Genomic DNA, 13623 nt, shown 5'->3' with positions numbered 1-13623 from the left:
TTCTGACCCACTGATCGTTCAGAGTACGAGTTAACAACACTCTGTCAAAACTATTTCCACTTTGTAACAGTGAGCCCATTCATTATCGCATTCGACAAACCCAACTCGATTATACTGCGTCATAAAAACTTGCATATATCTGTGTATGCAGACGATGCGACGCCAAGCCCATTTTCAATTTTTAAAAAAAGACTGGGTGCAGCTTTCTTCTGCCATTTCTTCCGTAAAATTTAGTGTTTCTGACGTTTTTTGTTAGTCGGTTAACGCACTTTTATTGATTTTCAACAAAACCTTTGCATGGATGGTGGGCGTGGTTAGTATCCGATTTCTTCCATTTGAACTGTATATGGAAATGCCGGAAGAAAACGACTCTATAGAGTTTGGTTGACATAGCTATAGTAGTTTTCGAGATATGTACAAAAAACTTATTAGAGGGCGGGGCGTGGCCCGTTCCAAAAAAATTACGTCCAAATATGCCCCTCCCTAATGCGATCCTTTGTGCCAAATTTCACTTTAATATCTTTATTTATGGCTTAGTCATGACACTTTATAGGTTTTCGGTTTTCGCCATTTTGTGGGCGTGGCAGGAGGCTGATTTTGCCCATCTTCGAACTTAACCTTCTTATGGAGCCAAGAAATACGTGTACCAAGTTTCATCATGATATCTCAATTTTTACTCAAGTTACAGCTTGCACGGACGGACGGACAGACGGACGGACGGACTCGTCACCCTGATCACTTTGGTATATATGTATAACCCTATATCTGACTCTTTTAGTTTTAGGACTTTCAAACAACCGTTATGTGAACAAAACTATAATACTCTCCTTAGCAACTTTGTTGCGAGAGTATAAAAAAGTCAAACTCTATATCACGTTGCTGTCTGCCCAAGCATAAACGCTTTCCCCACTTCCCCCGACAAGATGTATTCTATCCACCAATCGTCGCTGTGCATCATTGCATAAACAACTTAACCTACAGCTGCCTACATTAAAAAGACGAAACTCCGGTTGTCAGCCATGGCTACTGCAAGACACGTCTATAAACTTGAATCTTCATCTAAGAAAAACCACACTCGAAATAATTTATTCCGCAAAATATTTTTGGAAGAAGGTTATATATTAAGGTCATACAAATAGAAATAATAATATAAATAATAATAATAATGATAAAAATAATAATAATAATAATAATAATAATAATAATAATAATAATAATAATAATAATAATAATAATAATAATAATAATAATAATAATAATAATAATAATAATAATAATAATAATAATAATAATAATAATAATAATAGTAATAATAATATATATCATTGGCGAATGCTAAACTCTTAATTCGATTATTTAGGGATACAAACGGCTTTTTCCATGGTTGCGTTATAACCAACTGGTTTCAAAATTATGTTTTCGAGATCATTCTTTAACACCTTCCGCTATCTGTGCAGATGTGATGCGGGTATTTTTTTTAACCAAAGATATAACTTTCCTCGTTTCCTGGTCTATTAATATTTTCCCGCGACCGGATCGGGGTTTTGAAGTAATAATTCCAGTTGTGTTAAAGGCTTTAATAACATATCTAATTGAAGACTAAGCTCTACCAACCATTGCCCTAATTTTGCGAAAAGTTTTACCATTTTCTCTTAATTTTAAAACAATTTTTCCTTCATACCCCAATTTCTTTTCGCTTTGCAAGACCACATAATTTAACTTACAGATTATGAATTTCTTGTTCTTTACATAAATAAACAATAAAGCAGCATCTTTTTACAGTCCCACGTTAAAATAAACTAAATGATCCATATGAGCGGAGACTTTTTCTGCTCGTTACGCTCAAGTCTAACGGAAAATATGACGTTATCTAAGTTTCTATGGAAACAATTTCTATTATTTTTTGCATGCGTGTGGCTAACTAAGTGATGGTCTCAGAATTTTTCATCTATATAATTTTTCTAATGTTATTTTGGGGAAAAATAGTAATTAAAAAACTATGAGCGAAGACTTTTTCTGGCTAGTTAGTATGTACTAGAGCTCCCACTCCCGGAATGTTTTCGAATTCCCGGGATTTCTGGATATCGAAATTTCATTTCCCGGGATTCCCGGGAAAAATGGGAGAAAATAAAAATTGTTAATTATTGCTTATAAATTTAAAAAAAATAAATTAATTTTTTATTTCCAATCAGTTACATAGATTCAATTAAGTATGCCCATGTTCTAGGGTTCTTTATAATAAAAAAATTATTATTTAATAATAATTATTATTTCTTATAAATGGAAAAAAATATACATATAATTCACTTTTTATTTCGAATCAGTTACATGAATTAAATTAAAAATATACCTATGTATTTGGTATTATATATGTATTATTTTGTCAAAAAACAAATAATAAAAATCACAGATTGATTTCTAGGAACTTATTTTAAATAGTATTTTAAAAATACAAGCGCATCCATTGTTTCATCGTTTAAACTAGATCTGATTTTAGTGCAAATGTGGCCAGACACTGAAAAACAACGCTCGCATTCGACACTAGTTGGTGGTATTGTCTTTAAAAAATTACAAGCAACCTCCAGATTGCTGCCAAGCCCGCCACCCCCAAGAAGTAAATTTGTTTCCTTTGGTACCGCTTCCTCTACTGATAATGAGACATCTCTTTTAAAAACGCGAGATTCTTTGACAGTTTCTTGGAACCTTTCCTTCAACGTTTTTTCCTTTTCATTTTCGATTATTTTTAAATCAATATCGCGATTCTCAACATCATTAGTATTGTACTTTTTGACAATTTCTACAATAGTGTTTGTCATTTCTTCCAAATTCGGTTCATTTGTAGTACTTACAAAATTTCCCGTTATTAATAGTTTCAATATATTCGTGTATATTGTGCGCCTTTCAGAAACGCGTTTTTTAATTGATTCAAAAAGATTGAAAGCTATTGATAAGTCCACATTTTTAACTTCGTCCAGCATAAAATGTATAACTGCATCAGCAGAACAGAGGTTCATGTCACGGCGACACAAAGCTTCTATAGCTAACTCTGCCGGCTTTAAAACTTTAATAATGCTTTTAATAATATTAAATTCAAAATCTTTCAAGCAATCTGCCTTAAGGTCGACCATCGCTTTTTTCAAGCAAGACTCCAGCATATGAAACCGTTCGATCATTTTTAGTAAACTGTTCCACCGAGTCTGACAATCTAGGATGAGCTGCAACTCTTTGTTGAACTCCATTTTCACATATTTTTGTAAAATTTCATTCTTTTTGGGAGATTTTCGAAATGACCCTACAACGCTCCGAATTTTGTCTATAATTTTTTTGATATCACATTCGTCTGTAAGTTCTCCACGTTCTTCATTATAAGCTAACTAAAAATACCATAAAAATTAGATTTTCATATTTAAAAAATAAATAAATATGTCTACCTGTATGCAATCAGTTTGATCTCTCGTATCTTCTTCGGAATCATCATCTTCACATATAGAAATTTCACTTGGCTCAATTCTTATTTGTCTTTTGTACATCACATCAAGGATACCTAGCTGTATTCCATGTGCCAGGCACAGCTGTTGATGTGGACCTATGCGTTTGCCAATTTTCAACATAGTTGATGCACCATCAGTGATAATAGAAATAATATCAGTTGCTAAACTCAAGTCATAATCTACCAAACGAGATTCAATCATATCAATGCAGTTTTCAGAAGTTGCGGCACCTTTTATTCGGACGAGTCCCAAGTTCCATATGTTTTTTGACCATGCAGTATTAAATTCAAGTAGCGTTTATTGACCACAGAAGTCCATTCGTCGAATGAAATGCTAAATCTATTATTTTTCACTTTCAAATCGATTATTTCTTTCTTTACTCTTTCGCGACATTCTTCAAAATATTCCATTACATATTTTCTGATTGTGGTGTCAGATTTGGGAATTTTAAATTTTCTGGCTTCCATACCTTTTCTGATTTGTTTTGATTGCGCAATGGTTGAAAATGCTAATCCATCCACAGCTACCAAACTGGCCATAATAGCACGAATATTTTCTTCATTTTTTGGTGAAAAATGTGAAGTAATTTTTGCCACTTTCTTGGGAACAGCAATTGTTGGAGTTGCTTCGCGGCACAACTTTATGCCATGAACCTAAAATTATCAATTTCTCTATAATCTTATTTTCATTGCGGATTTATAATTTTTACCTTTAAATGTTCGTGTAATCCTTTTGTTGAACCACCCTTTGTTTTGAGGACTGCATTACATTTTTTGCACTTGGCTTCCTCTGAACTTGTTGATATTAGAAAATAAAACCATGTTGACGATTTGTCGTCTCCTTTTTTTGTGTGCTTTATAAATGATGCTAAGTGAATGAAAAATTGTTATTTTAACAATTATGATTAAAATATTTAGTACTTACATTCCATTTTTACAATTTATACAATAAGCACAAGTGTAAGTTTGTAAAATGCAGTGCGGTTGATCGTATGCTTGGCACATGCTACAGGTTGCCAATTAACAGCTGATCAAACCAGTGCTGTAACTTTGATTAAACAGTGTTGTAAAGTACTAAATTCTTACTAATTGTTTTTTGGCAATGTTCATCTATTGTAAATACAACTTTGTTTATGAAAAAATAATAATTAACAGTGTTTAAAAAAAAAGGACAAAAATCCCGAATATCCCGGGAAATTAATTTTAAATCCCGGGAGGAGTTTTAAGTCCGGGATCCCGGGATTTCGGGAGCCCGGGAGCCCGGGAGCCCGAGAGTGGGAGCTCTAGTATGTACATAGTATACATAGTAAACATGTTTGTATACATAGTAAACAACTTTCTGTCAGCTTGTACTGACTGTTCTTCACATTATTTACTTGTAATCATTACTTCCCGATTTCAAAGCAAATGTGCACCATCTTTTTGTATGACAGCCATATGCCTCAGATATTGTGATATCGATAAAATTTTGCACCAGTGGCTTTCTAAAGAAAAAGGTGTTCATTTCTCGGAACCAACGATATTCGACCACCATTACATGTATTTGCCATACAAACTAACCGACCAAAACCCAGTGCTTTGCATCGAGAATTCTTCTATTTCATAAGATATCTTCACAAATTGAGCAAAGGTCCAAGACAACCATTTTTGAACTTTTCTGTTGATACTCACCACCTCAGGACACAAAGCAAATTCACTACATCTTCGAAATAAAAAAAAAAATGTTTCTTTACATATTACTATTCCCTACAGTTTAATATATTTGCAGATTGTTGATATACTTCTATGAGTTTTTTCAAACCACAATTGCGTGCTTTATCCTCACATTTTGATTCTGATTTTGTGGCGGAATCACGAGCATTTAACGGCAAATGCTTTTCGCAAATAATATGCTTTCGTCCTTGATAACAATTATTATCGTTCATAGTAAAGCTATCGTTGATAAGCGAGACTTCTACACAATCCTCCGAAGCATTCGCGTTGTTCGGTTCGTTCTCTTCCCAGAAAGTATAAAGCATTGGACGTCCACTATTCAGCGACATGTACATTCCTTCCACCGCCAAATCATTGCTACTTGTCCAAGTACGCATATGACTAATCTGCATCGGCTTTAAGTGCGAAAATAAAGCATTCTTTTCAGCCACCGATTCAATCGTTAGCAAATCACTGTCGTATGAACGACAAAAATGAGCAGCTGCGAACCAATTCAGCTACAATGGGGAGGCAATGTGTTTTATGTAAATAAAATTCGAATAGCTCTTAGGTATTTATGTTTGAGTACCTCTAAGGCCATAGCCGACACTAAATAATACTTGTTACCAACTTTAACGAACGGGTGTAAGTCCACATCTTCACCTGTAAATTTAAGAAAAAAATTAATATTTAAATAAATCAATTATTAAAATTTGTATTACCTCCTTGAACCTCTGTACTAAATGTAGTATATACTGAGGAATTCATCAAAAGAAAGAGCAAAAAAACATATTTTACTTGATGCATCATTAAAGCGTTTCGTTTAAGTTCAAGTGTCTGCGCGTCCAGTTACTGATGATGTGAAACATCAAATGAATTTATTACAAATTTTAGGAATCATATTTATAGTAACAACTAGCTTTGAATAGTATATATGTATGAGCGTGTAAGAGTGTCTACCGAGTAATGAGTTCAACCAAATTCGCTTACTCTCACTCCCAAATCATATGAATCTTAAACACAAGCCGTAGTTTTCTCTCACATGCGATAAGCATTTTTACAAGGCGGTGTAAATTTATTATGAGTTATGAGTAAATATTTCATACTGGTTCATTAAACAAAGTTATTTGTTTCAACCTGAACTTTTTTAAGTTCTAAAAATATGGAATAGAAGATAATAGAGTTATATATCTTAGAGGAAAACCGAGTCTTTGTTTTGAGTGTTCAAAATATAGCGATTTTATACGACAAATTCTCGCTGTCAACTAGTATTCTACCAACCAGTTAAATTTTAGTCAAAGATATCTTGCTGTGTGCTAGTATTTTTGCTCACTAGTATAATGCTGCACTGAGTACTTGTGCAATATTCTAGTTAGACCCACTGATAAGAGTCTATCGCTTATCGCAGTTCGTGCCGAGATTAAATGGAAAACTAAATTATTGCAAATTTTGTTTTTTATAATTATCATTTATTATTAAGTCATGTAGAGAAGAAGGTGTGGGTATTCTTATAGAGTATATGTGCAATGCTCAGCAATATACATAGTCGAGGTTCCACCTTATGCGCCTTGTCATTCTCCATAATTTTCTTTAAGATCTTTCCATCGAAAATTTGCAGCTTGCTTGAGATTTTGATTTTGCTTGAGAGAATACGTAGGTTGCCTTTTATATTTCGGGTTTTGGCCACAGTAGTGTTTAAATCTGGCAACTCACAACCTTATTGTGAAGTTTGATATTTTTAATTTTATACATACTCAGAACGTTTTGACATCAGACTGCTATTTGTGTTGTTTAAAGTAACTTGAAATATGCATCTCCATAAAATGAATTTCAATCGCGTTTATGGCCCGCACGATTATTTTTCACAACTTTGGTCGTAGATTTTCTCAGCAACAGTGCATCGATGCTCTTAATTCAATGTCTGGCGATAAAGCTTCATCAAAGACCAGTGCTTTTCGATGGAGTAGTGAATATAATCGAAGTTGCAGATCACTCCAAGGGGGATTTCGTGAAGGTCGTCCAAAATCAGTTGTTGTTCCGGAAACTCTTGATTCTGTGCACAAATAGTTTTTGTCCAGTTATCATGTGACTTATCGTGAAGTAGAGACACGTATAAACTAATAGGTCAACTTTTTTTAACACTTCTAGAGGCGGTTGATGCCTTCAGAACGCATGTTTCGGATATACCTCAATCAGAGTGGAAAAGTGCTTCGACAATTGGTTCAAATGCCTGCAAAATAATATAGATCTTAATAGATAACATTTTGAAAAGTAATAAAGCGTTTTTGATGGTAAATATTTGTTTTTGTTTTCTAATTTCGAAATATAAAAGGTAACCTACACAATACTAGTCGAATGATGATTTGGTAAAGGGTTAATATATAGCCAATTGAGAAGATTTGACTTCAACAGTTTAATTAGGGACACCTACGACCTATTGGCGGCTTGCATTCTCTTCGATTTTCAGGCTTTATTGAGCATCGCTACTGAGTACCAAGCTTAAGGAAATAAAGCTTTCATCGTTCAAAAAACTTTTTTTTCTAAATTCGTTTTTTATTCAAAATAGTTCCCTTCAAAGATGTTACACTGATTATTGTATCCTGCGATTACCTCCTCATTTGCAGAAAAATTCTTCTCCGCGAGTATTATTTTAGGATCTGAGAAAAAGTAATGACCACTGGGATCAGATCTAGAGAATACGGTGAATACGTTTTTCCACGCTTTGGAGCGGGTTCATTCTGAACAGTCCACTCGGATGACTGTCGATTGGACTTCGGAGTGAAATGATGGAGTCATGTTGTCATTTGTTGTCACATATCGATGCAAAACTCGGATTTATTACTCTCATCAACTCTTAATTTTTTAGTCAAAAGAGAGCTCGTGCGGCACCCACTCTGCACAGTGCTTTCTCATACAAAAAATATTCGTTGATGTACACGTTCAGTTGATGTGATTAGGGTGTCACCATCTTCGGTGCTCATTTCACCACATCTGAACTTAGCATACCAATTCTTGATGGTTTATTTTCCTGGGACAGTGTTCGGAAACTTGTTTCCTTTTCTTCAACAGGCTGGGTTTGGGCGCAGTCGAACATTTGATTTGAGAATTTGTAAGTGTACTACCATCATATTTATGATCTTTCGCAATATCGTTTTGGTTCGAATGGTCGAGTACGTGAAAAGAAATGAGATTTTTCTTAAAAATTGACACGCCCACTTTCCAGTTATTATATTGTGTATTGATATGCAACCAATCTGTTAGCGATGTGGGGTTAAATTTAATGCTTTTTATGTGACCATTTTCACACTGCATAAGGAAAAGATAAAATGAAATGTACGCAATAAATTTGGCTGCGATAGCTTTGATAAGCTGTGAAATATGGATTCCAAACCTATTGGAGTTGCTCTCCACGTCCACTTTTCAAAAATTATTAAACCACAGATGCCCCATTTAGTTTAGGTTGTGGCTCGGTACTGAATTTTATAATTTCACTATTAACCGTTATAAATAATGCAATGTGGTTTCTTCAAAATTCTATCGCTGGTGGGGGAGATTAAAAACCTTTTACTGAGTGAGAATATTTTCATTCATTAGGAATTCAACTCCCTGCGTTTTTTTGATTACTTCTACAAGGTCTGTCGCAAAAGAAACAGGTCTGTTAAAAAAAAAACAACAAAAAATTAATATTTTTCAAAAGTTATATTTTTTTTCAAAGTAGTTTCCTTGTGCTTCGATACAGCGTTTAGCTCGGTCAATTAGCATTTCAAATGAGTGTTTAAGGTCATTTTTCGGAATGCTCTTGCGAATATCGGTCGTCGCCTTTTGGATAGCTAAAATGTGCTCAAACCAGTGTCCTTTCATGGGCAAATGAACTTTCCAAGTAGGTAAAAATCACAGGGTGCTAAATCAGGTGAGTAGGGTGTGTGATTAATTGTTAATATGGAGTTTTTTTGTCAAAAAATCAGTGACAAGCGTCGACCGATGACACGGCGCATTATCGTGCAACAGGCGCCAGGACCCTGCCTCACGGTATTGTGGTCGAGCACGACGAATGCGTGACAAAAGACGCTTCATAACACCAAGGTAAAACACAGCATTAATCGTTTGGCCAGGTGGGACAAACTCTCGGTGTACAATACCCTCGGAATCGTAAAAACAAACCAGCATTGTCTTTATTTTTGACTACTGAAGAGGACCGACTTCTGATCATCACAGAGGTCCTCACGACCTTCTTGGAAACGCTTAAACCACTCATGCACATTACTACGGGATAGGCACTGATCACCATAAACTTTTTTTATCATTTGAAATGTTTCAGTAAACGTTTTCCCAAGTTTAAAACAAAATTTAATATTTGCTCTTTGTTCAAAATGCATTTTACGACCGATGACCAAAAGCTGCTGTCACTTTTTGATCGATAACATCGATTGTAGTTATCCAATTGTCTTAAAATGTTTACGAAATGTCAACAAGAAATCAAACTTTTTATTTCTATACCCACCAATAGGTGGCACTACCAGGAACAGTTTTATTTAAAAAGTTCTGTTTCTTTTGGGACAGATATACCTGTAGGTTAGGTTAGGTTAAACTGGTAGGCAATAAGCCACGCAAAGGCCAGTTTTGGTTCTTTGCGATACCAGATGGAGCTCAGTTCCTAGGTCCAAGAGAAGTAGTCATCCTTTAGAATGCCTGCGCTTCACGCGAATTTTAACAGACTCTGCGGCCTCACTATCAATACTTCCTCCAGTGTATCACACCGTGGGGACCCCAGATGCTTACAGCGTAGGCTTGCTAATGCGGGACAAGTGCGCAAGAGATGCTCCACTGTTTCTCTGGAACCCTGCTCTATTTTGATTTTCTTTTCCATGTTTCTGCCGAGAACGTTGTATAAAAAAATGTATGGGTTTCCCAATGTTTATCACGTTTTCGGATGTTAGCCACACACCATTCTTGGAAATCTCGTCCACTACATAGAGCCTTGATGGCTTTCCTCACTCTCTCTTTCACGTTGTGCTTCCACAGCAGTTTGTTGTCCAAAACTACCCTAAGGTATCGAAGGGAACCTTCATCGAGGGATTATGTGTTTTCTTGTGAACACAAGCAGATCCTTTTTCTCTGGGTTCAACCCTGTACCCGTTTGCGATGCCCAGTCCGGGCTGTGCCGAGAGTGGTGGTCATAATACTGCAATGGTTTGTAGACACCTACCCGTTATTAAGATGGCAATATCATCCGCATATGCCACTATCTAAGGGCTTTGACTTCGAAATTAATTAGCAGAGTATTCCCCAATTATCTCCATAGAAGCGGAGATAGCACTCCACCTTGAGGAGTACCTCTACAGACTTCCTTAGTCATTTTAGCGTCGGTCCATTCTGCTCCTATCCATCTAGAGGTCAGAAGGCTTCCGATCCAGTATTGTATAGTGGATACTATTGATTCCATAGAGACGTTGTTGAAAGCTCCGGAAATGTCCAGGAATGATCCAAGAGCATACTCCTTATATTCAAGAGCCCTCTCGCTATTTATTGCCCGTGTATGAAGTGCAGTCTCCACTGATCTGCCATTCGTATATACGTGCTGCGCCTTGGATAGGCTTCTAGGAGACATTGCGGCCCTAATGTGCATATCCAAGATCTTCTTAAGCGTTTTCAGGACGAAGGAAGTTTAGCTTGTAGGTCAAAACTCTTTTGAGTGACACAAACAACCGTTCTGTAAACAAAACTATCATCTGTACTTTGCGAAATATGATGCGATGTTCGTGCAGAGAGAGAGAGGCTTTAAATTTCCAGCTGAAAGTTGGTAGTTACGTCGAAAATTTTACTTTACTTCAATAAAACGTGCAGCAAAGCAGCAGCCATTGTAATGAAATAAAATTCGGAATTAACTGTAGTAGTGCTCGTATCAAATGCGTATGAATATGGACGCATACGCGCATGTAAACTTATCAATTGTGAATGCAATTTACGCTTATGAGATTGTCTGCGAGCGTGCAAAATGGTCACGCACACAACGCCACTTCCGCGCTGGTGTATCGAAGCAAATTATCCATGCATTTGTATCGGCGCTGTATTGGCACTCCTCGACATTTTATTAGACGCCACCAAAGCCCGCCATCAACACTATTCCGCCGTTGGAGCTGAGGATGTTGGAGCAACTGTTACAATTTGACTGGAGCGCTTCGCAACCTTTCGCACCCTCTCACGAGCTTTCTCGCCTCATCCAATAAACATTCGGTGCTCGTACGGCTAAGGCGGCGATTGTCACGCCAACATGTGCACTTCCGTTTCCTTCATCATGATTGTTTGCGAATTCCCTAGCATACATAGGTTTAGGTGAGTGTGTGTGTGGCTGGCTGTTGGCACAAAAATTGTAAATTGAATTTAATCGAATTGACAATGAATTGAACTGTGTCGCGCACCGCATTTCTTAGTGATTGCGAAGATATCGCGAAATTGCAAATTCCAATGGTGCGCAAAAACACACACATATGTAAACACATATATACAAGGTTGTTTATAACAGTAAACCCGCGTACGCTTAAAGTCGTGTTCTAACTGCCGCATGCGTTCGAGCGGACAGTGCCGGCACCAACACTGACTTTTGCGCTTATTTGCATTGTATATTTGGTCTTGGCATCCTTTGCCTTCGAGCTATTTCAACAAAATAAAACTCTTCTCTGAATGATATTTGTTGCATCGCTTGAAGCTCTTTAGAGAAATACTGTGAAATCGGCGAGAATTTGCGAAATATGTTGTATCGGGTGCATAAATTTGGAGAGCTCGTTAGAGATATTCCCAGAGCTTTAAGATTTACATGCTCTTTTTCAGCACATTTCCCTTCACTTGAGTTTCCTGAGCGAACAAAGGAAAACTACACACAAAATCCTTAGCTTCCCTGAGTTATCTTTCTCGAACTATCGTTATCGTATTTGGTAGATAAAATTTAACATTACGCGACTCTCATAAATCCGCAAAGCGCTTCGAGTCTATCAGTAATTTGTTGAGACGGCTATCGTAAGTTTCTGTAATATCTCCTGGTTCGTGTAAGATAAGACTACCAATATACTTCAACCACAGTTTTCTAAATGAGGAAAAAGTGCACTTCACTCTCCGTCACAAAGCTTTGATAACTAGCGTTCGACAAGATTTTTAACCTTACCGTATAAACTTCCGTTAGACAATGTCCAGTAAGAATTCCTACAATCGCGGCAAGACTTCAGCGGATTTCCGACTTTCCACTCTAGGCCAAAAGAATCGCGTATTTGCACAGGGGGGATGGTCGACCAACGTCTGCTAAGCGCACTCAAGGTCCATTGGTACCGTGCTAGAACGCAAGATGACAATTTAGATCCAATTCGGTTCCACTCTGAAATAAGTTTGGCGGTTTATTTGGACCAGGAATCCAAACGAACCTGATGTTGAAGTGGCTTGGTGCTATTTATAGTGAGGGGAGACAATTCTTAATTAGCTATGAGCGAACAATTATCAAGCTCTGCGCCAGTATTGCCGCCCTGCTGACATAGTGAATGTTCATCTTTCGAAAATAGGTTGAATTTCGTAGCAGTGCGATATTAATAGCATCCACTTCTGCCTGAAAAGCACTATTGATGGCAGCCTAAAGCTAAACATGACAGAAAGCTCCTTACAGAAAGCTCCCTCTCATCTTTCCCTCTTAGTTTTGATCCATCATCGCAAAGCCTGTTCTTCAATACTGAGCTAGTTCTCCAGCGACTGCTCACTTTTCCCATATTTCTCGTCGGTATCTGAGCAGTAAAAATTCACCACATGTAGTCCCTGCGACGCATGATCCAAGTTCATTGTACGGACCCCTTCATATACTCCACTTCACCTTAAAGCCCAGTTCACAGTTACGCAATGTCTACGGGTGTAGTCCGCAGTTCACCAGAGATGCCGCTCTATGGACATGTTCACGGTTCTAAGCGAGTGTAGAATTTTTTAGCGCACTTCACCAGACGAAAGATGAAGAACATTATTGGCTTGACCTTTAGTGGGAGTCTCCACCTTTTCCCTATAATTCTACAGTGCAACCGTAACCTTCTTTATTCTCTCCTTAATATTTTATGAAAGTTTTTTAGCAAGCATATAACCTAGGTAATCTCTAAGAATTATAGATGACTAATTTTTGTAGCATATCCGCTCCCTTCAATGTTATCAGATTTTAGACTATTTTACTTATTTTGGACTGGTTTAGCAATGGGAATGACGCAAATGATAAATTCCTGTCAGAAATGAAAGTCCAACAAGAAAAAACGTTAAATTCGGTTGCATTGAAGCTAAATACCCTTCACAGGTGCATTTGTAAGTATATGTTCAGTTTGTATGGCAGCTATATGCTATAGTAATTCGATCTGAACAATTTCTTCGGACATTACATGGTTGCCTTAAAAAATAATCTATACCAAATTTTGTGAAGATACATT

General features: G+C 36.7%; 3 protein-coding genes across 4 annotated transcripts in view; all 3 read right to left on the bottom strand.

The window, feature by feature from the left end:
• LOC126755348 (putative ATP synthase subunit f, mitochondrial) overlaps positions 1-13623 on the bottom strand; it is a 565888-nt gene that overhangs the window by 450249 nt on the left and 102016 nt on the right. The window contains exon 1 of one of the 2 annotated variants that reach the window (XM_050467844.1): positions 8241-8251. The exons of the other annotated variant lie outside the window; for it this stretch is intronic. The gene's annotated coding sequence lies outside the window, so the exon portion shown is untranslated. Of the gene's footprint in view, positions 1-8240; positions 8252-13623 lie in introns of those variants that run through there. 2 annotated transcript variants of the gene reach the window in all.
• LOC126754837 (uncharacterized) lies at positions 3725-4489 on the bottom strand. The gene is made up of 3 exons (XM_050467003.1): positions 4416-4489; positions 4201-4358; positions 3725-4144 (listed from the first exon to the last, which is right to left on the bottom strand). The coding sequence occupies exons 1-3, from the start codon at positions 4420-4422 to the stop codon at positions 3725-3727; spliced, it is 585 nt and encodes a 194-aa protein (XP_050322960.1). The 5' UTR covers positions 4423-4489.
• Positions 5215-6064, bottom strand: LOC126755343 (C-type lectin 37Db-like). Its single transcript, XM_050467838.1, has 3 exons — positions 5905-6064; positions 5772-5845; positions 5215-5700 (listed from the first exon to the last, which is right to left on the bottom strand). The coding sequence occupies exons 1-3, from the start codon at positions 5990-5992 to the stop codon at positions 5230-5232; spliced, it is 633 nt and encodes a 210-aa protein (XP_050323795.1). The 5' UTR covers positions 5993-6064; the 3' UTR covers positions 5215-5229.

This window comes from Bactrocera neohumeralis, chromosome 4 (genome assembly GCF_024586455.1).
Source record: "Bactrocera neohumeralis isolate Rockhampton chromosome 4, APGP_CSIRO_Bneo_wtdbg2-racon-allhic-juicebox.fasta_v2, whole genome shotgun sequence".
Taxonomy (NCBI): domain Eukaryota; kingdom Metazoa; phylum Arthropoda; class Insecta; order Diptera; family Tephritidae; genus Bactrocera; species Bactrocera neohumeralis.
Note: the sequence above shows the minus strand (reverse complement) of the source record. Positions and strands in the feature narration are given on the sequence as shown.